The sequence below is a fragment of the Atractosteus spatula genome, chromosome 2 (genome assembly GCF_055471065.1).
Source record: "Atractosteus spatula isolate fAtrSpa1 chromosome 2, fAtrSpa1.hap1, whole genome shotgun sequence".
NCBI classification, from domain to species: Eukaryota; Metazoa; Chordata; class Actinopteri; order Semionotiformes; family Lepisosteidae; genus Atractosteus; species Atractosteus spatula.
Genome location: NC_142707.1, coordinates 56,964,107 through 56,986,706, shown reverse-complemented (window position 1 = coordinate 56,986,706; position 22,600 = coordinate 56,964,107). Strand labels below are relative to the sequence as shown.

Sequence of the window (22,600 nt, the reverse complement as noted above, 5' to 3'; positions counted from 1 at the left end):
GTTAATATAAAGAGATAGAAAACACATCACATGATACGTTGCCTACAATAGTGGATAATGTCGTTTAAACGCAAATCTTGGATGATGAGAAACCAAAAACACTTCACATATTTACACACAGGACAGGAGAAAAAAACAGAAGAACAAATGAAAGAACTTACCTCCATATTCAGACTGGCTAGTGAATGTCAAATCATCAATGCCAATTAGGTCTTTCTGAACTGAAAATGTGAAAATAAGTAAAATTCAGTGATGCATATACAAACAAAACTTAACAGAGGTGAGCGTTTTTGAAACTTTTTACTCCAAAACAGAATTTGCTCATTATATTATTACTTTAAAAAAATAACATAAGTGTGAAAGCAAAAGATAGAATAGGTGGGGGAAAGCTTGCTTTCACTTACAACATAGGTTTGTGATGTACTGTAAAATGGGTTCTGAAAAAAAAAATGGTCTCCAAATTTTACTGGGGCAGAATACTTTGAAGTGGTTCGACAAATATCCATATTGGAACATGCTAGGTGAAAATTATAATGACCCTTACAACAATACAGTGAGCCTAGGTGTTGGTCTCGGGATGCAGTTTTCCCACATTTTGTCTTTTATGCCAGTCATTAGCACCCGCTATGAGGAGTTGTACACATTCTCCACAAAGATTAATGGGTTTTCGCTGGGTGTTCCAGTTTCCTTTCACAGTCCAAAAAACATGAAGTCTAGGTTAAATGGAGCCTCCACTTTCCTATGTGTGAGCACTGAAAAGTACTGGCATCCTCTCTATGGAGTATCCTACCTTGTGCTTAATATCAGCCAGGTTAGGCTCTGACTCAATGGGACCCTCTATTGAATTAAGCAATGATAGAAAATGGATGCATTCATGTTTCCAAAGACTGAACCACAGGTATTAAAATACTTTTCACTTGACAAAGTTTCAAATTACCTTCGGGTTCTTAGAATTTAACTTAAAATCCTGCGGGTAACGTACAGTAACTCCTCAGTTAAATTTTAAGTCACTTCGGTATAAGCATCTTCAGCTCCTCCCATTTCAAGAGGCAGTCATCACGACTTGTATAATAATGCTGTACTACTGTCAATCCATTTCACTTTGAGTCTGCAAATTAACATTTTTCAACTTCCTCCATACCTGGAATGATTGGTGTTATGGTTACTTTAAAATTAAGTTATGAAGCCAGTTGCCTTACATGTTTTTTTTTTTAAAAAACAATCTGCTTTACCAGCAGACCTACTTACACGTCATATAAAGGACTTAAGCACAGGCTTTTGTGTTTTTTTTTCAGTCTAGAAGCCATCAGTCCAGAGCTTATTCTTATTTCCACAGCATTACAAGGTGTGAGAATACTTAATACTCCTCTGTATGTGATACTAGTCCATTAGCAGGTCTAACCCCAGCAATGCTGGAATTCATTTAACAAATGTAGGTGGAGTGAAGCAACTGAAATAAAGTACAGTACTTTACTTCAGGATACAACAGCTGTGTCCACAGCAGGAACTTGATCAAGTCCTAATCACTAATCTATACAACCATCCATTAAGGAGTATGCCTAATTTCAGTGAAAAAAAAAACAGACGGGGTGTTTGAAGGAAAATTACCATAAGGAGGCCCAAAGTACAGTATCGAAACATTTGTGTGGTGTGCTCTTATGAAGGCTTCTACCTTTAAACAAATTCCTGCTGGCATCAATGTTATTGAAATGTTAATGTGTGTTTACATATTTTTTTGTGTAAACTACATTTACATTCTTAGCCACAGACACTGCTACTTTAAAGTCCACGCTGCCCGAAATTTGCTCTTTCTCCATGCAAAAATGAGTTTGCATGTTCCGCCCGCTGTATCTGTGGAAGATTTCTACCGGTGATTTAGTATGTTCCCACATTCCAAAGGCATGCTCTGTAGGTTAGAGGGTGCCTCTAAACTGCTCCTGTGTGCTTGAACAGATCCTTCTAGGGTTCAGTCCTACCAAGCCCCCTATGCTTCCAGAATAGGCTCCAGCTTCACTCTTAACAGGTATAAGAGGCCTTCTGATAAAGGAAGGATGGTCTTTAACTTTAAAACCTAAAGTTACATATGTGACAAAAAAGACAGAAAAGGTGCAGGGCAGAATCACAGGAGGGGGCAAGACAGAGATGGATGTCTCCTTCTATCATTAAGTCACAGGTGATACAACAGACATTATGGTTACTTGTATCCTTCTAAATATTTTTTCAATAATGTGTTTGTGCTCTTCTAAACATTTGTCAGCTATTAGTGTAATCCAGCTACCTAATATCAAAAAGAAAAAAAGTAACAATGTCTACTGTTAATGTTAGCTGTTCAACCCCCCCCACATGCTTAAACTCTCATACAGCAAGAACCTAGTCTTTTGGTGTAGCCATTTTTGTATTTGGCATGAATATACAGGTGATTCTGTGGTCTCACTACATTTGAGATTCAAATATGAAGCTAGTTCTGAAATCAGGTTGCTGCTTTTCTCAGCAATCATCTAATCAATGTCACTCGCCTCACAGTCATGTCGGGTTTAGATGATTCAATTAGGAATCCAAAAGCTAAGGAAGTGATTTTTACAGTGTTACAGTGAAAACAACATTAAAATGGCAAGGTAATATAATTAACTTGTAGTATAATGTAGTATAATATAGACTGCCTTAAAAAGGTAGTGTTAATCGCTTATTTTACACATTCGATTAAGTCTGACTGATCTCTATAAGGTGCTGGAGTAACAGCATATCAAAAATTCAGATACAGAACAAATTATTTAAACTATTGAAATATAAATCCATGTTTTTGTTTCAAATGAATGTTTTAACAGTTAAACAGATTTTTCTATAAAGGAAAAATCTTATTGAAAATAAAGGCTTTCTGTAAGCCTGTTATAATCATAGATTCCAACCCATTTCTTCCTTTTGGTCGATTGCTTTCAATATTTAGTTTCCTGTTGTGAATGCAGAATATTGTTTTTTCTAACATGAATTTAACAGGGGCTGGTATACACAGAGAAACCTGCAATCAGTTAACATCTCAGAGCTGTCTAAGTATTTAATTAAACTGTATTTCAGGAGAACAGCGGGATAACTGAAAATGAACAGATTCTTGTAAAATATTCTACAATAAAATACTTTAATATGATTACATGTTACAGAGCCAATTGTGTTGGGGAGTGAAAATAGTATAATTAAGCCTATTTAGCAAATTAAGTACCTTATCACTTCAAATTGATTTTGATGTCCTGTGCTTGAATTGCAAATGCAAAACATTAAAGTTGTGAGATTTCAGTCACCACTTTCATTTTCTAATCAAAAACTAAATTCCTACACCTAAGCTATGATGTATTTTTGAAAAATGTACAAAAACAGGCAAAACATTCAGAATCTCTTTTTAATGGCAATGCATGCTTTACATGCCAATAGTTTGTGCTGTCTTCCTCCCAAGAAAGAAAAATTCAGTATTCAAAACCATTATCTTTATGCGTGATATTAACAGGATTTTATTCGAGGTGCAATCAACATTGCCCCCAAGTGGAGACAATTGAGAATCTCTATTAAAAAGATATGAAACAGTGAATGTGAACTATTAATATATGAGCCTGGCAGTCACTGAAGTATGACATTGTCCTTATTTGTTGGTCACAGCTGCAGAAGAGAAATCTACTTCAGCTGGACGCCTAAATGCTCAGCATGTTAAAGGCATCCTGGGATTATCAAACACAAACAGGTTGAAAAGACATGAAAAATAATTCAAAAACATACAACAAAGGTATTGTACTGCATTAAAACTATTTCTGTACGTGTAGGCCAAAGACAAGGCACGTAGTAGATATAGTTTTGTGCAAAGCAAGTCCTCTCCAATTCTGGCTTTGCCATCAAAATGTAAGTGTAGAATTCAGACAATGGAAAGGCCATGATAATGCAAAACGTAGTATACACGCACTAGTAGACATAATTCAATGGCTGGGCTCCTAGCAAACACCAATGAAAACAATACTTGCACACATTTTCTAGGTGTTATTAAATTCAAAACCTTGAAATAAATACAACGAGTAAAACTAAATGAGTGGTTCTCTCAGTTACCATATAAATGTGAACTGAAAATGTTAACCTGGAAACACAAGAGGGCTGATAATGAGATGTGGTGAAGAACAAGTGAATGTTCTTGGTCACTGTAATCCTTCTCAAGGACAAAGGTTATTGATATAGACACGATCACATCAAAACGAGATGGGTACCAGCTGGCACAGGGCAAGCAACTATGGAAAAATTACAAAATCTGTTCTTGACAAACAAGGGGAGTAAACCCCAAAAAATACTCTAGTGAAAAACAAAACATTATCGGGTAATTAAATGCTTATATCTAAATGCCAGTAGTATTATGAGCAGAATGCAAAAAAATCAAAGCTACTGCATTAGCGTTCAATTACGATGTAATTGCAGTCACTGAAACATGGCTAACAAAGAGTGGTGAGTACAACACAAGCACAAATGCAGCATTCAGTAAAGCCAGGAAAAAAGGAAGAGATGGGGGTGTAGCACTATACATAAAAAGGCACAAGTTAACCTATATCCCTTCAACTATGATTACTGCCAATCCCGCCAAGAAAGCAAAATGAGAAGTGATCGTTGTGGGAGATTCCATTCTCTAAAACACTGCAACTGGGATTTGCACCAGGGACCATGAGATGACAGTTTGCTGTCTCCCTGGAGTTAAGGTGGATACACAGTGTTGACAGGCTCCCACATAGGACACAAGATGACCCAGCTGCTGTCCATGTGGGCACAACTTGCTATAATATACCAATTTCATTTGGTACAGTATATGGGCACACTGGCAATAAAAAACAAATTCTAACAATTTGGTAACAAACTGAAGAACAGGAATTCTACCAGCAGCGAACAAGGGTGAGCAATTACATATGTTAATCTGTTAACATAATACACAGATAAGGATGTGGTATGCAGAAGAAGATTTCATCTTTCTTTGCCACTGGGAACCTTTCAATGGCATAGCACATCTGTATAGATGTGATGGATTACATCTAAATCAGATGGCAACAATAGTCTAGGCACAAGGATCCAGAAAGGAATCCAGAAACATTTCAATGAGAATGCAATGAGGTAGAAGCCAATGAAAATTCAAAAGGATATTACACTGGGAGCAAAGACAAAAGGAGAGCTAAAGGGAAAAAAGAAACCGGTAATTTAGTGCTTCTATCTAATTGGAGTTAGGAGTACTGGAAACAATATGTATGACACAGAAACTAACCTGTTAGCAGGAAACCATGGAGTGATAGCAATCACAGAAACACAGCTAACCACAAAAGACACAGATAAACATAACAGTAGTAGACAAACACTGTTCCAAAGAAATAGAAAAGACAGAACAAGGGGTGAAGAAAAACTATATATTGAAAATGGTATTCAGGTCCAGAAACTAAATCTAGAGAAATCAAGAGTTGCTGAATATATACTTCACAAGTCAGATTAGTCAAAAACCCATCTTAAAACAATAGTGTTAAAAGTATATACAGACTACCAAAGGTATATATTGATTAATTAATAATAATTCACAATATTGTATGATAATTACAACATAATATTTTTTAAGAATATTTTATTTTTATGGGAGACTTCCACCTTCCCCCCAAAAACTAGAAAACACCTCTAGGAATGTCAGAAGCTGAACCGGTAGACATGATTAATGGCTGCTTTCTTACACAGTTTGTCAGTGAATCTACAAAAGGATGTGCTTGTACTGATCTTGTGTTTTCAAACAATCAAGACAGAATGAGTGAAAGAAAAGTAAGAAAACCATTAGGGAAGTGCGATCATAACACAGCATGCTTTGAAGTATACTTTGGAACTGTACAGTCTGAGTGCAAATCAAAAGTTTACAATTTCAGAAATGGAGACTTTGAAGGAACAAGACAAGGCGTAAAAGAAGCAGAGTGGGACACAACAGATACGAAATCAGTGGAGGATGGATGGCAACAGTTTAAACAGATTCTGCTTAAAGGAAAGAACACATCTATCCCAAAGGTGAGCAAATCAAAAGCTAAAAACAACATCCCAAATGGTTCAACAAATCAATTATGTAAAATTTAAGGGAAAAGAAATCACTTTATAAAATGATTAATAAGTATAACGAATTGTAAGCAATTTGACAGCTTGATGTAATACAAGATGGACCTTACAGTGTACACTGCAGTGCATTCATTTGGCATCAGGAGAGACTTTACTTTTGCAAAAATACCTCAAGATTTATCAATTCATGATCCAAACCCATTCAGTACACAACCTAATGAAATTTGCTATTTGTTTAAAATATTTCTTTAGCATAGGAGGTCAAAGCTTCACAAATCAAATATTTCATCTGTTACATGTGATTTAAAGAGAAAATATGAAAGCAATGGAGCACAGTCCCACTGCCTACTATGAATTAGTGAAGTGTAGTTCCGTAGTGTGCTTGCATCCATATGCTCATCTAATTGCAAAGAGATGTATTAATTACTCAATATGCTTTCAATTAGCTTTCTTTAACCTGAAAAACTCTTCAATTTGTCTTGATATGGTATTGTTAGAGGAAAAATGTCCAAATACAAGAGACAAGAGTCTCCACTACTCTTAACTTCTACTTCCAGTCTGAACAGCACTTAAGGTCACTATGTAAGATGCTGCTATAGCTCTTGCATTAGAACCATTAAAATTGGCTATTACGTTTTGTAACTGATTTGACATTTTCTGGAAGAAATCACCAGATTCATCTTTGAATGAGGATGATCTTCTTGTTGCCTTATGTTTACAGAGGGCTTATATCAAAGTAGCAAGTGGCATCCTCATGGGTTTTGCCAGGACTAGGCCCGCATCATCAGAATTATAATCTGACTCCCCATTTGTGCTTTCCATACTAGTTTGCTTCTACTTTCCATAATCTAGCCACTCTTCCATTTTGATTTTAATTCTAGTGAACGACCTTTCAAGATTTGTTGAACACCAGGTGGTGTCGGTGGGCCAGTAGGAGGCATTTGTCCTTCTAAACTAGAATTTATAAACTGATATCCCAATACAGTGACATCAATCACAGCTTGCTATAGGAGGTGTCCTGCTTCAGATGAGATGTTAAACCAAGGTCCTGACTACTGGGTCATTAAGGACCCCCATGGCACCACTGTAAGAGCGGTAATGGGGTTTAAATAGTGTCAATCGTTAATTCAGATATGTTTGCTAGTAAGTTACAAGTAATATTACACCTTTACACAATTAGCCCTACAACACATATGCCTTTTGGCTTTAGTGATGTGTGAAATCCCACATATCCTAGAATGACAGCCAGACTCAGCCTTCCAGTACAGCTAACCCTTTACAAATGCACTTTATATTCCCAATTGTGCCTCCTCAGATTAGAAAGTCACACACACATCTGTGGAATTACAACAGCACTTTGATAAACCTTAGGAAATATTTAAAGCATTTATTAATATTTATTTGCTTTTGTCTGGTTCTATTTGCTAAATAGAATCTTTACGAGAACAATGACATCTAAGTACAATGAACAAAATAACACCAATTTTGCCTTATAATGTGAAATTTTAAAAAGCATGGCCATAAGCCTATTTACAAAAGTAATACTGAAATGCCAAAGAATGTCTGATTATGCAGGCAGGGAAATTCCTCAGTGATCTATTTGTAAAATGATAAATGATTCTGGAGAGACACCTGCAGGCCTATTCTGGGAAATGCACATTATGTTCTCAGCACCATCTGAACTCTGAATTAAAGAAGCTGCTTGTACGTTTTCCACTAAAATGATCAATGCTCTCAAGCCACAGATAAATGGAAGGAAAATATTTGTATTATTGTTATTGTGTTGTATGTGTAAACTGTTATTGTTTCTGTATTTCTCTCATTCCCCATTCTATGCTAAGATATTTTCACACCAATTTGATCTTTTTCCAGTTTTACTTCCTGAAAAGTTTTATACAGTTGCTTTGTACATGCAAAGGATAACACTTTTCCCTCTTTAATACATTTTTAGACACTACACAATAAACCACTGACCGGTTGAGCTGGGAAGTAAAACATCAAAGAGTCAAGGGGAAATAATGTTACTTATTACAGACATGAAACAGATTATTTTCATGAGTCCATTCAATGAGGTCCAAATCCATGTGAAAACCCACTGAAAATTGAATTACCCAATACGGGAGGCACCTCAGTCCAAGAATTGCACAATTGCCATCCTGCTTCATTCTTGTGTCTGCAAATTAGAATAATATATAGTGCTATACTGTTTGCATTATGATAAATGAATATCCTCTATATACAAATATACTCAGATTCGCTAGTTAGAGTGGCACATCGGGACAATAGTTAGCAATGTTGGTTTGCGGTGCTAGGGCCCTGGGTTCAATTTCCGGGGTGCTATCTGCGTGCAGTTTGTATGGTCTCCCCATGTTGGTTTGAGTTTCCTCCAGGCGCTCTGGTTTCCTCCCCCAGTCCAAAGACGTACTGTTACAGTAGGTTAATTGGCTTCTGGAAATTTGGTTGTGGTGCGAGTGTGTGCGTGTCTGTATGTGTGTGTGTCCAATGCTGGACTAGTGTCCCATCCAGGGTGTACCCTGCCTTGCACCCGATGCTTGCTGGGTTAGGCTCTGGTATGCACTTTGACCCTGTACTGGATAAAGTGGTTGGAAAATGTTTACAAATGTCACACACTTCACAAAACAGAACGTTTTGAAAATCTTTTATAAAGTCAACGCTTACATTCATATGGAAAAGGCAGGGCAACAGGGGCTCTGCAAATATTATGTCATATTTTTACTGGAAACAATCTTAATCAAACTCACTTTTTAGCTGTCTTCAAACTGTTTTCTTTAAAACAACATTGACTGATAATGATTGCTTCATAATCTACTAGAAGGTTTTCCATTTTGAAATAACTTTATTAGCACTTCATTACATTCAGTCACAGTGGGAAAGATGCCTCTTTAGAAAAACAGAGGTTCTTCTATAAAAAGGATGCATCACAGCAGTTCTATAAATGTTAAAAGCTGAAGAACATTTTATAGTATTAAGCAATCACACTCAAAAGTTGTGGTTCCCCACAGCACTTTGTGCAAAGCAAAAACATTGATGTTTAAAAGGAACAAGCCTCTTAACAGAATAAACTGCAGCGGTCATACCAGTAGGTATATTCCAGTTTGAAACTACAGCAAATGCAACTAAACATATCCATTTATGAATATATTACTACATTTAATAGAAAAATTCAACAGATCATTCTGCAGCTTTATGATCTAAACATTTTCCTTACAAATATATACCAGATTACCGCCATGATTTCTTTCAAAGTGACAAAGCAACCCTATGTCTGAATTAAACTTATGTTTATTTCTTAAATCCTTGTAACATTTCAATACCGGCAATTGCAAAATTATAACCAGACTTGTGACTCCCTCCTGATGTTCCTGTAGAAACCAAACAAATAGAATAGGCAAGCCGGCTGTCTTAAGCACAGCACTATTTTTACCCACCACTTTGCACTTCAGAAAGAAAACGTCTTTCTGTCTGTCATTTTGACTTCTAAGAAATAGATTCTGCAATGTGCATATTTTTGAAAATTGCTAGTCGAGATCATTTCACCTAATTTCATCAGAGAAATGTTCAGCTTAGTTTTGTACTGTCAATCTAAAATACAGTATTTGAGCCAAATTACATTATATGGGAAATGGGAACCACATCCTCACTTCATTACAACTAGATCTTTGCTGTAATGGGTAACAGCAGGCACAAAATAAAAGGAATGCGAGATCAACATCTCAATTACAGAGTGAAATATCATGTCCAGTGAAAATAGATACTATGTAAGACAAAGTACAAAGGACAAAAGAGTGCATTTTCCGTAGTGAGTAAACACAAATGTTAGCATACCTTCAGAACTGCAGTCAGATAAACTGTCTGCAAGAAAATCAGAGAAGGGCTCAGCAGGGCCAATCAGCTCTGATCCATCGTGTACTTCTCCACCCTAAACAAAAAGACATTTTGTTGGGAAATAAATCATGACTTGACACAAGTATGTGTAGGCTGGGGAATTAAGTGTCCCTCATCTTGTAGAGCTACTCACTGGCTAGTGACAGGCAGGATATCTGTTGAGGTGTTTGGACAGCTGAGGAACTGAGGAACACGATCAGATAATCTGCCTACAAATCCCCTGGATATCAACTTAGATAAGCAAACTCTAATTCAATAGAGACCAGATGGCTCCTCTGCTTAATAGGCTGGAATTTCTAAAACATGACCAACAGCTCATGTGACCATATCATAAGTAAAAAAGGGAGATCTAAAGCTGAACAGGAGTATGTGGGTGACAGCTTTATAATCCATGTTCACCACAGGATTTATCCTCAATAAACTGAAATGAGGTACTGCCTAAACTAAGGAACTTTGAAACACTCACCTCTTTTTCTAATTTTAGATGCGTTTGTAGAACGATTTCAAGTTTTCTTCTTAAATCCATCAGGAAGAATTATTTCCTGTAACTCAGCTTTTTTGTTTGGAACCAAAAGATGTTTCATTTCTAACCGGTTTTGAGAGCAGTTTCAACTGCAGGTGCATAATTATTTTTTAAAAACTCATTTAAATACATAGTGCCTAGCTCCCCAATATAGTGGAGAAGGCTAGATGTAAGGTACTGGGCTAACTCTAAGATCAATCTCCAGTTGTAGATATTAGTTTGTCTCTCGTGTCCACTTTGTGTAATAGTTGTCTTTATCCTTCTTTAATGACAAGTAGTCAAGACATTGGTTTAACAGCTCATCTGAAGGACAGAACCTTTTACAGCTCAACGTCCCCTGTAACTATGTTAGACCAATGTTTTGAAATTTGTAGACCAGAGAGAAAAGCACCACCTACAGAAACTTTTCTTTCGAGTTCTCCTATCCTAGTATTGATCAAGTCCAGGCCTACTGCACTTCTGACAAGAACAGACTAGCAGGGGTTAATTAATGCTGATTAATACCCAAGATGAATGAGATCCTAAGACGAATTACCTACCAGTAACCAATCAAGTTAGGTTGCAAACATGTCAAGACACATCTTTCTTTCTCCACACAGAACATAAAAGGCACTCCTTCCACATCACACCATACACAACTGTGTACACACTAATGTTGATGCATTTGTTTCTGTTCTTGTCCAACTTGCCTGTTGCATTGCCTGATAAATGCGATTTTGTGTATTTTTAGAATGACAGTGCTGTGGATTCAAAATTAGCCTTATAATAATAATCACACGTGACCATGATGGAATACCATTTAATGTACAGTAAAATGATTATTAATAAAGAGAGTGTATTAAAAGGGCCTGTAATGTAGAAGATAGGGAGAGCATTTTTAAGAACATTCCCCATAAAACAAAATGTATTTTAAACAACAATAATTTGTTACACTTAAATAACGCTTTTCTGGACACTCCACTCAAACTACTTTATAGGCAATGGTAACTCCCCTCCACCACCAATGTGTAGTTTCCACCTGGATAATGAGACGGCAGCCAAAGGGCAGCAGTATGCTCACCAGTCATCAGTGTAGAGGAGAACAGGTGACCATGATTGTTAAAGGCTAAGTGGAAATGTGACCAGGACACCGGGGTAACACCTTTTCTCTTTTCGAGAAACACCCCTGGATTTTTAATGACCATAGGAAATGTATTACATCACATCCGAAGGTCATCACTTTTTTTACAGTATAGTGTAGCTATTACAATGGGGGTATTAGGACCCACACAGACTGCAGTGTGAGCGCTCCCTACTGGAATACCTCATCAAGCAGCAACCTTAGTTTTCCCAGGAGGTCTCCCATCCAGGTACTGACCAGGCTAACACCTGCTGAGCTTCAGTGGGCTGCCAATTGTGAGCTGCAATATAGCTGGTTAAACAATCATTTTGTAACTTATTCAATTAGGAAGACCATAAACATATTAAATAAATGTGCCAGGTAAGTTTACATTTCAAACAGCATGGGATATGCCATTTCAGTAACACCAAGACAAATAGATGGGTAACCACTTTTAAAACCTTTAGAAAAGTCTGGGCAATTTAAAACTTAAAAATGTATTTATTGCACGCATTTGCAATATAATCCATATGCAATAACGGAGTCTGAAAGTACCTTGAAAAAATCTTCAAACTGTTGGCTGTTATAGAGAGCGGGGATGTTGGCAGAGAACTGGAGCAGATCTTCAGAACACTGTCGCCTTTCTTCGATTACCGAATCATCAAACCGACCTGGCAAGTGAGAAAAAAGCAAAGATCTGGTCTTTCTGCTGGGCAAGACTAGAAGTTAAACTTGAGTCAACCAATATTTAACGTGACATGCTGATCAAAAGAAAAAGATGCTCAGCTTTTCTATCACTGAGTATCACATTTGGACCACATCAAACAAGCTTGGACAGCTAAAAGGTGGTCCACAACAGCTCTTTATTAGTAACATGTCCCATTGTCCGCTTGTTCACCTCCTTCTTCAGTTTGTAACTTTAATTCAAATATTACAAACTCTGTAGCTCTGTAGAAAACTACTGTATACAGAAACACTGTATTGATAAGTGTTTCAGCAAGTTAAAAAAAGTGCACAGTCAGAGTCTCAATTGGATTTGGTCAATGAGTTTCACAGTTGCGGAGTTGCACTGTGTGTTATGTCCTTTTGGTGATCGGGAGCTAGACCATTCAATAAGTCAAGATACTGTAGATCATGAACAAACAAAAGAACAGTCATGGAAAAGTTTCTATACAAGTATTTGTTCCAGTGTGCTGTAAGACAAAAAAGTAACTTTGATTATTTCATTTACAGTATATAATATTAGATATTAATGTTGTAGTATACTGTATTACTACATCAGCATAAGGAACGTGTAAAAATTATCAAAAGTTTTTTTTCTTTTCCTTATGTCAGCAAGAAATTAACCTCTACTTACTCCGTTGCATCTCACATGCTGAAGCAGCTTCCCTCCCCTTGATTAATTATGCCTATATATCACTTTAATGTTGACTACCTCCTGCTTTTGCAGTTTCAAAGCCATGAAAAGAAGAAAATCCAAGCCTGAGTCTTACCGAACACCTTGGCCTTAGCAAAGGGAGGAAACAGTTCCGACTGCCTGTAGAGATTTTTGTGAATCTGCCAGAGCTCCTTGTGCAGTTTCCTGAAATCGCTGTATCTTTTCCATACAGTTATCTGAAAGAGAAAGAGAGACGTCCTTGTTGTCAGGCCAAGATGGGTCCCCACACTGTAGCTTTGTCTAGATCCACAACTGCACTCTCTACAGTAGCTTTTGCCCTGTCCACGAATGCTATGTGGCATTAACTTAGACATCCTCCTTTCAATACTTTCAAGTTTAAGTTACAAAGAGATCAAGGTACTTACTGTACTTTTTCTCAAGATAAGTCAGTATCTCAGGCAGTATCAGCCTGAGATATTTAACTGCAATGACGGAGCCTAACAAAACAGTGATGTGTTTTCAGGACCAACTGCCCATGTGAACTGCTGTAATTGATATCATGCTTTCAGCATTTTCAGCTTTTTTTTTCTTCCAGCATCAGCATCTTTGCTTAAGAATGAAAAAAAAAAAGATTAAGACTGCAATTCCTTCAAATAAACTGTACAGTAAATTTACAGCTCTTTCTGATTTACTTTCAGCATGTGTGCAGATTTACAGTTTGCCAAGTGATATGATTATGTTTGGTGGGTTTGGTTTAATTCTAACATGAATTTTAATTTTGTGGTTAACTACTAATACAGTTAACACTATTATTGCACTGTTAAACTAAAGCTAAGCAAGTTAATAAAGCATTAAAATAGGTCAAAGCAGAATGTTAAATCTATTAGCTGGAATCAGAATAAATATTTAATAGGTTTAGGGTTAAGAAGGAAGTACCATATATTTTGACATCATTGTAAGTTTTATTTTGAAACATTATAATTCATTTATGTTGCTGTAAACCTAAAAAAAACATCTTCAAACAATTGTCTTAAGTTCCTGAAGTATGGGAAACCCAAGAATAAAATATGTAGCCTGGAGCTATCTTTAAATGTAGGATCATCCATTACCTTTGTTTTATCCTGATTGGGGATAGCCAGTTGTGTGTTTATCAGGTCTCGGCTCCCAACGACCAACAAGAATGAGGAAGTGCGAGGACACTGCTCTGAGCCTCCCCACTTTGAGATACGTCTTCATGTAACACGTCACAGGCTGTGCAGCCCCTGCCAGCGCTTTAATGCCAACTGAAGGAGAGATGCATCCCTCACTGACAGCACCACATGCCTACAACCCCCAGGAGACGGCAGGGGTCAAGAGCTGGGAGAATTCCGAGTGACTAATCCTCAATCAATTACCGACTTGATCTTAATCCTAACCCAGACTCCAACCTGAGATCACAGAATCCCTGTTATCGGTCGAGTCTTTCAGGAGACTCCTGAATTTTATATTTTTACAAAGATTTCTACCACCTGACACATCCAATCATCCATTTTCGAGCAGTTTTATCTAATCCAGGGTCACGGGGGAGCCGGAGCCTATCCCTGCAAGCAACAGTCACAATGCACCACCCACCAATCAGAAAATAATACATTTACACAGACAGAAGAATTTGTGTTGGCAGAGCAACTCATCACCATCCCCATAACACATTTAAATGATTAAAGGATATAGAATAGACACATCTGTTGAAAACAAACTGGAGGTTCTACAGCACATATTCATGAAAACCACAAAAGCCTGAAGCATCATTTCTGAATTAATTTCTACCTTCAATCTGGAACATTCTGTTCACCGTTTTTCTGTGTATTTCTACACAATGTAAGTTATGTAAAAGTGCAGATATGAATTAAAAATAAAAATACTCATACAGGCTATGTATTAAAAAAACTGCTGCCAGGATACAAATCATATGACGCATTACTTTCTCATGAATGCTAATTGGCTGCATAGCCTGCAACACCCAAAGAGAAAACATTACAGATGCAGTCACAGATTATACTTGTTACAGCCATAACTATTTCTATTCACAAACATTACTGACTGCAATGGATTGAGGTACTGTATGGCAACACTAGAAAACTTTTGATAGATGCCCCCATAGATAATCACATGCAGAATTATATGTAGCTCCCCTGAAACACTCACTTGAAAGCTTGAAAGCTCTGAGATTTTAATCCTGGGTCTGTGTATAAACACCAACATATTCTGATCACCTTTGACCATTCCCTGTACTGCTAAACAGGCTTACAACTGAGAAGGCTTTGATATGGATATCAACAGCGCCATACTCACCAAACCACTCCAGTAAAACATGTTCCCACCTATTTCAGCTCACCTGGGAGATGAGTAGCAGTCATAATACCATATTGACAGTTCCACTGCAGAGAAGATCAGTTTTAGAACCGAGAAATTGCTTTTCCCATTTTAATTTAACTGTGAACTTCTAGGTAACCAGATTCTACAATTTCAGAACGGAACTTAGTCAGGGTACCAGGTTTACCCCTCGTACTCTCACAAACAAACAGTGCTATATAATATTCAATAACAAATAACCAGGATCAGAACAATGTCCCCAGTCACCATACTGAGGCACAGGTATGGCAGTTCTGGTCTGGAACAGGAAGTATGCAACCTACTGGTTGACAAACACAGCTACACGGTAGCTGTAAGTGTTCTCTGGAGGTTTTTCATCTCCAGATCCTGGAGATCTTCCAGTATTGATTCAACCTTGCTTAATTTCTGAGATACAGTATGAAAAGATTTGGCTAAAAAAGTGATAAAATTGCTCATAAACACAGTGATTTTCTTTGGACTGGGTCTAGAGTAGCAATAATGAATCTTAATGAGATTTTACTAGTACACCGAGAAATTTTAATCTTGATTCAAATTATACACTTAACTACACGTCCTAGTTTATTCCTTATCGGTTTTTTTAAAATAAATTTTAAATACTAATTATTATTTAGTTTTATTTTTTCTTTCCTGCACATTGTAGAACACAGTCTCTCAGTCCAGTTCCCAAAGTATCCCTGTGTGTTTTGGAAATAACACACAAAAGAGATTATGGCTACTAAGTGTGGCCAATTACACAATGCTTTGAGTTGTTTTTTTAAAAGCACTCAAAAATTGTTTCATTGTTTTTATGATGTTCTTCAGACTGTTTCTCAGAGGAGGGTAGATGATGGCTAACCTCAGTGATTAAAGTTTAAAACTGAAGAACAGACCTTTTCAGGATTTATTTATTGGCTTTTAACACACTAAATAACACCACACAACAAAACCCAAACCAAAAGTAATGAATGACTTGAAAATGCCAAATAGAATGTGCTGTCTAAAGCATGAATAACTAATAATTATTAAGCATCATCTTAGGAATGCATCACATCAAGTTTGTGATTATGCCTGTCATTCGTTTACATGGTCTTATCAAAGTGATTATTTAACTTCACTTACAGCTAAAGAAAGAAATAAAAAAACTTGCCAAGCAAATTTTAACAAAGCAAATCCTGAAAATCTCCACTGTACATCTCTATCTAAATCTTTATAAAGCGGAAATTACTACCATAAGTTTCTTCAGCAGCATTTGGGACGCTGTTCTCTGACAATGTCTAACACAACCTGGAGCAGGAAGGCTCTGCAAAACTATAGTCTACCAATACAGAGATAATTCTCAGCAGAGTTTCCACAGATTCCGGAAGACTGCTAAATTTAGCATCAATGTCCAAGATCATCGATACTCTAGGCAAAAGCCTTGGTTAAATATGTTCACTTTTATCATCATTTTTGGTAACATCTTTGTGGAAGTGCTGATACTGGGATATTGAATATACTTTGTATCAAATGTTTGTTAAAAGCAGCAGATACCAATACAGTAACACTGCAATATTCCAGATTACTTCCTGGAGACAGAGTCCGAGGGAAGACAAATGGCCTAAACTCTACAAATTGTTAAATATCTGATGATGATGTTTTAAATTGTCATTAAGTTACTATAATTTTCTTTTACATCCGTTTGATGACACTTTAACTGTCCCGTACCTGGCTATATACCCTTATTACTGTGACCTAGTCGCATGTTAACCATCAATAATAGTAAAATGTATGATAGAAGCGTTGAAACAGAACAGCAGCTATTTCCAAAATTAGAAAAGACAACATTGGACAAAAAATTTTAACCTTTCCCAGTTCCCAGCATTTATACTATAAAGACAACAAAATCCATTCCAGAGGTATTTAACCTTAGCTTCTTTATGAAGTCTTTAATTATTGGAGAATTCTGTAGATTTGGGTTTACTAAGGTCTTACAATACGTTTCTGAACTTACAGGATGTTAATGAAACATTTTTTATTATGTAAAAATTACAGCAACGAAGAAGAAAAAATAGTGCCCTCCTAGCCTCTCTGTACCAAGTGTTTCCAAGCTTTTGAAAGATATCATAAATCTTCAAGACAAGAAGTCATATAAATTTACAAAATGAGACAAATCCATTAAACCCATCTAGTTCAGGAAACTGGTCTTTGTTCCACCACAGATCTCACTTACATAACTAATCTATTTACATAATCACCCCCATAATTGTAATTCTTCTAAGCAGCATCTGAGGCATTTTACAGGTAAATGATGTGAATGGTTTGAAAAAACAACTGTAAAATAACCTAAGAAAAATCCTTCATATCTAACTAAGAAATTTCTAGGCCCTCTGGGATTTTACTTTGAGAACCCTGGTGTAAATCTTCTCAATCTCAGAGATCATTTTCCCCCAAACTATTGTAAGTAATCCAATGTGTAAGGATCCATTACCTCTTGGACATCTTCAGGGTTCCTCCTGGAGATGATCTAGAAAGAACAAAAGAGAAGGCAATCAGTGAGGAACAGCTGCGGCCCTGTAATCCCATGTAAATTAACAGAAAGTCATTTGCTTCCAAGGAGAATACTGCATACCCAGAATAGAGGGAAGAAACATATTCCACTCATGTAATCAGACACTTTCTCCTTCCTGCCAATTCAAAAGTTATTTCCATTCCCCTTAGCTTCTAGACAATCACGAGCAGATGAAATTAAATATCTATTTAAACATAGTAGATATTCACTAGTCTTTGGAGGAGTGTTGACACCAACACAAACTTCATATTTAACAGTCAAAGTAGCATCAAAATAGAGGGCTCAATTAAAGGCCAAGGTGGTCAGACAGACAATACTCAGCTCATATTAAGCATTCCAGAACAAAAACACAGAATAAACAGGGTGGACCTTTCTGTTTAAGAAACGTAATTTTATTAGGTTTAATTAAACCAATAAATGTAAAATATAGACTAAAATTAGTGCGTCTTTGCTATGGTCAAGAGATAGCTCCACCAAAGATGTTGCAAACAAGAAGAGAGGGGGGGAAAAGTCAAAAACAACCAAATTACAATACTAGAATTTCTTTATTTTAGAATAAGGTAATTTAGAACAATTTACTTTATTTCAGAATAAGGTAAAATACTAGCATTGCTTGATTATGCAGCCAAAAAAAATCCCATGAGGCATAATTACAATATCCATCTGCCTATACAGTATTTTACCTGTAATACCTGAAATTAATTTTCTGAATTAGACATTTCATTTTTAATGTCATTTTAATGCATTTTATAAAGAGGGTACAACATGACAATTTTACATCCAGTATGTTTGTTGTTTGTTCAGGTATGTGTCAGTAATATATTATGTGATGAAGCCCCAGATGTGTGCTATGCAAATAATTATAAACTGGCTGTTATGCAATGTTCCAAAAAGGACTGGAACTTAAGAGAACTAAGCTCTCCAAAAATGTCTTGCAAGGCAGCCAGCCAGTCCCCGGTATCAAAAAGGTTAAGACAACACTGTTATATAAACCTAGCTGTACACACAATTAGGTCAGTTATGTACAGTAGGTGAAGTTTAAGATGGGTGATAAACCAGTAGTATCATTTTAAGGCACCGTAATGCCTTTCCATCCTATATTTTTTTTAATTTAATGTACTACTGCAGAAGAGATGGAATGACAGGGCAGTTGGTAAGATTACCAAAAGATGGCAAATGGCACCTATTATCTCTCCAGTCCATTGTACAATACTTTCCAGAAAAGGCTGGCATTTAGCGGAACTAGATAAACCCTTAGAAAAGTACTGAACTCCAAAACCTTCTAGTTAAAAACAAGGTTTGTTCTGATGTTTAAATTCCTATCTTTTAAATAACAAAACATAAATAACAAAACATAACTGATGATCTCCCAGATGAAAACATCCAGGACTGATGGCAGTGGCTCACTCATGATCAGCCAGTATATTAAGTATATAATAGTATAGCCAGTATATATTTTTAAGTAGTAGCAGTAGGTCAACTGCTAGTTATGATCAGGTTCACTGAGTGAAAAGATGAGAATATCTGCTTCTGGTTTCCATTATTTCTGGCAGCATTTAGGTGAAATCATAACAGGATATCTACAAAACTGCATTTTTCTGCATGGGTACAAATCTTATCATTACTAATGGTAACAGAAAATAAAGCACCAGTCAATATTGTTCACAATAATTATAAAATATATAATTGAAAATAAATAAAAAGCTTTAAATTAATTGTTACTAATCATTATACTAATGATAATGGATGATTTTTTTAATTTAAGATCTCTATGAGTCAAAACTTACATTCATAACTTATTATCTTCTATGATCAGTATTCTGATCATGTGCACCAGTGTTTTTCAATGTCCTCCTGTTGTATCTACTGCAGCATTGCTTGCCTTATATGTCAAATTTCTGCCAATGTTTGAATATTTCTACCAGGTCCACTAAACATAAGAACATAATAAAGGTTACAAAATCAAGAAGGCCACTCAGGCTGTCAAGCTTATGTCAAGCTTACTAATAACTGATTTTTCCAAGACTCCAATTTAGCTGTTTCTTCAAAGACGCCCAGCTATCAGCTTTGACAACATGGCTGGTAACCTGTTATCAGTTTCACCTGCTTTTCCTAATTATTTCCACTTGTGCCTATTTTGTGTTTCATGACAATCACTATGAGGATTTTGAGTACTACAATCAGGCCTTCTTGCAGTCTTCTCTGCTCAAGATTAAAAAGATCCAGTTCTTTTCACCTCTCCATGACGCTCTGCTACTACTTTCTTCAGGTCTATCCACAGCAAGGTCTATCGCAACTGGCTAAAAGTCCCACAAGTGTTGAATTGTTTACAGCAATACGTGAAGATTATTTGGCTTGTGTTATGACCTCTCATAAAATTGGTGTTCCAGATCTTTTTGGTCTACGACTTCAACCAGAAGTATATTCCATTCCATCCATTTCTAGCCATTTTATCCAACAAACGACAGACACAAGGCAGGACACAAACCGGACAGGACCCCAAACAAACACAACACTCACTCCAGGGCACATTTTCCTGGAAGCCAATTATCAGTATGCCTTTGGACTGTGGGAAGAAACTGGACACCCAGTGGATACCCACACAAACAGAGAGAAAACATACAAACTCGACGCAGATAGCACCACTACAAACCACTGCACCACCTTGACACCCATATTACTTATTAATACTTTTAAATTACTGAACCAATAGCATCCCTTCACATGCCAGTGTTTCAACAGTGTTCTATACCTATTTCTTTTAATATTTCAGAGTGACTGTCTTGTACCCAGATTTGTCCCACCATATTATTACTTTAAAGACAACAGTTTTTGTATCTGTTATATAAGTTATAACGTTCACGACATTATTGCAATAATACATCAGTTTTCTCCAGTCGTTCGTAATCTGGGGTGCATGCACCCCCTGAGGATGCCAAATGTCAGATGTTATTAGAAGGTATAAATCATCAAAAACACAAATGAACCACTGGCACGTAAGTACAACTACTTTCTTTCATCAAGTCTAGGTATCTTAATTAAAACATTAAAAATATGTAATTTTTTCATGCACTCTAAATTTAAATAAACAAAAAAACTTTAATTCTATAGTTACGATATACTGTCTCGTAGGTGAATAGCACTTACCTACTTCAACGATTTTTGAAAATGGGTGTGAAAACATATTTGGAGAAAGGTTAAGAGCCACTGCCCTAATCAAAAGCAAGGGGGTGCACAAGTAGAGACTCGATATGGAACAGTGGCATCATTCGCCTCCATGTCTCAGGTGGCTCACATCTATCATGTTAAAGGACTGACCCACGGGCACAGCAGTTTCACACTCATCTGAGCTGGGTGGCCAAGGCCCTGTGACATGAAACTGAAATGGCGCCTCAAACCTAGGGGCTAGGGGACACAGAGTTTGAATAGGCTATATGCTACGTGTGCATTGATAAAATCTTCTCCTGTTAGCCTTTTAGTCAGAGTAACTTTTCAGTACAATGAGAGATTGCAGGGTAAGAATGCAGCTTGCAAATTCAACCCTGTGTCTGCTGAATCTGAGAGGAAATTCACCATGCTGTACAAAACCTCTGACAAAAGAGAGGTGACAGGGTGAAAAAAATACTGTATATCTTGTATATCTCCTGCTTTTAGGGATGTGCTGGCATTTTTTTAGTGATTTATTACAGTCACCAAAATGAAAGACGAATTCTAACATAAAAAACACAGAAAAATAGGTCACTCTGTTAAGCAGTGTAAATCTGTTCCTTGCAAACCATAAAAGCAAAGGTTTGACTACATCTGGTAAACTTTTAAACTCAAAATACAAAAATCTTATGATTAAAAACTTACGTCACTAATAACTGCACAGCAGTAAAAGACACTAACCCTTTTAACCCTTTCTACACAGGAAAAACAAGGATATGCCGTGAGAACTCTACTTTATTTTAATGAATACTTATATATGGAATGTGTCCAATTAAAGCTTTGAAAATGAAAAGATTTTAAAAAATTATTTAGCTTCAGTGCAAGAATCAGATTGGTTGAAAGCACACTGCAGAAGCTGATTTCTTGAAGCATTTTCCCCCACCCCCATAAAGTCAGACACAATGTTTTGTGCAAAAAGCTACATGAAAAAAAAACACAAGATTACAATGAAGATTCTTTCTCACCAGTCAAAACCGGCCCATATGTTGCAATTAAACTGTTTATCTCTATCTCCTCACACCCATTCTGATGCAGAAGCCAATTTAAAATTTAATTACTGTACTTTTATAAGATGGAAAGAAAGAATACATGATGCAGCTGTTCTTAAAACTGTAAATCACACATCAAAGCAAATCACTTAAAAAACATACAGAAGTACAGCACATCACAAGTCTCTCTAAAATGGACACCTTATATTAACAGTAGTTTTTTTTTCTGTCAATACACCAGGGGAATTTTAACCAGTGATGCCTAGGGATTATCAGAGAATATCCAAGGTATCCACAAAAGAGAAAGGTTAACATTTCATCTACGCCTAGTAGTGCTGTAAGTGCTGGTTTTACACACATGGGACAGAGCTGCTCGTAGGTCTGTTGGCCGGCAGGTTTGATTTTAATATTAGCAGTGTTTATGAAAATTTGGCTAGTATTTTATTATATTTTTTACATAATAAGTCTGGGCAGCACAGTGACACAT

The 22,600-nt window shown here is 36.6% G+C and overlaps 1 protein-coding gene across 1 annotated transcript in view; it reads right to left on the bottom strand.

Annotated features, from left to right (window-relative positions):
* The window catches only part of rps6kc1 (ribosomal protein S6 kinase B1), a 98,400-nt gene that overhangs the window by 74,374 nt on the left and 1,426 nt on the right, over positions 1-22,600 (bottom strand). Inside the window, exons 2-6 of the mRNA XM_088908796.1 lie at positions 17,837-17,872; positions 13,112-13,232; positions 12,174-12,289; positions 9,937-10,030; positions 162-221 (exon numbers count right to left, since the gene is read on the bottom strand). Coding sequence (XP_088764922.1) covers positions 162-221; positions 9,937-10,030; positions 12,174-12,289; positions 13,112-13,232; positions 17,837-17,872 — 427 coding nt within the window. The remainder of the gene's footprint in view (positions 1-161; positions 222-9,936; positions 10,031-12,173; positions 12,290-13,111; positions 13,233-17,836; positions 17,873-22,600) is intronic.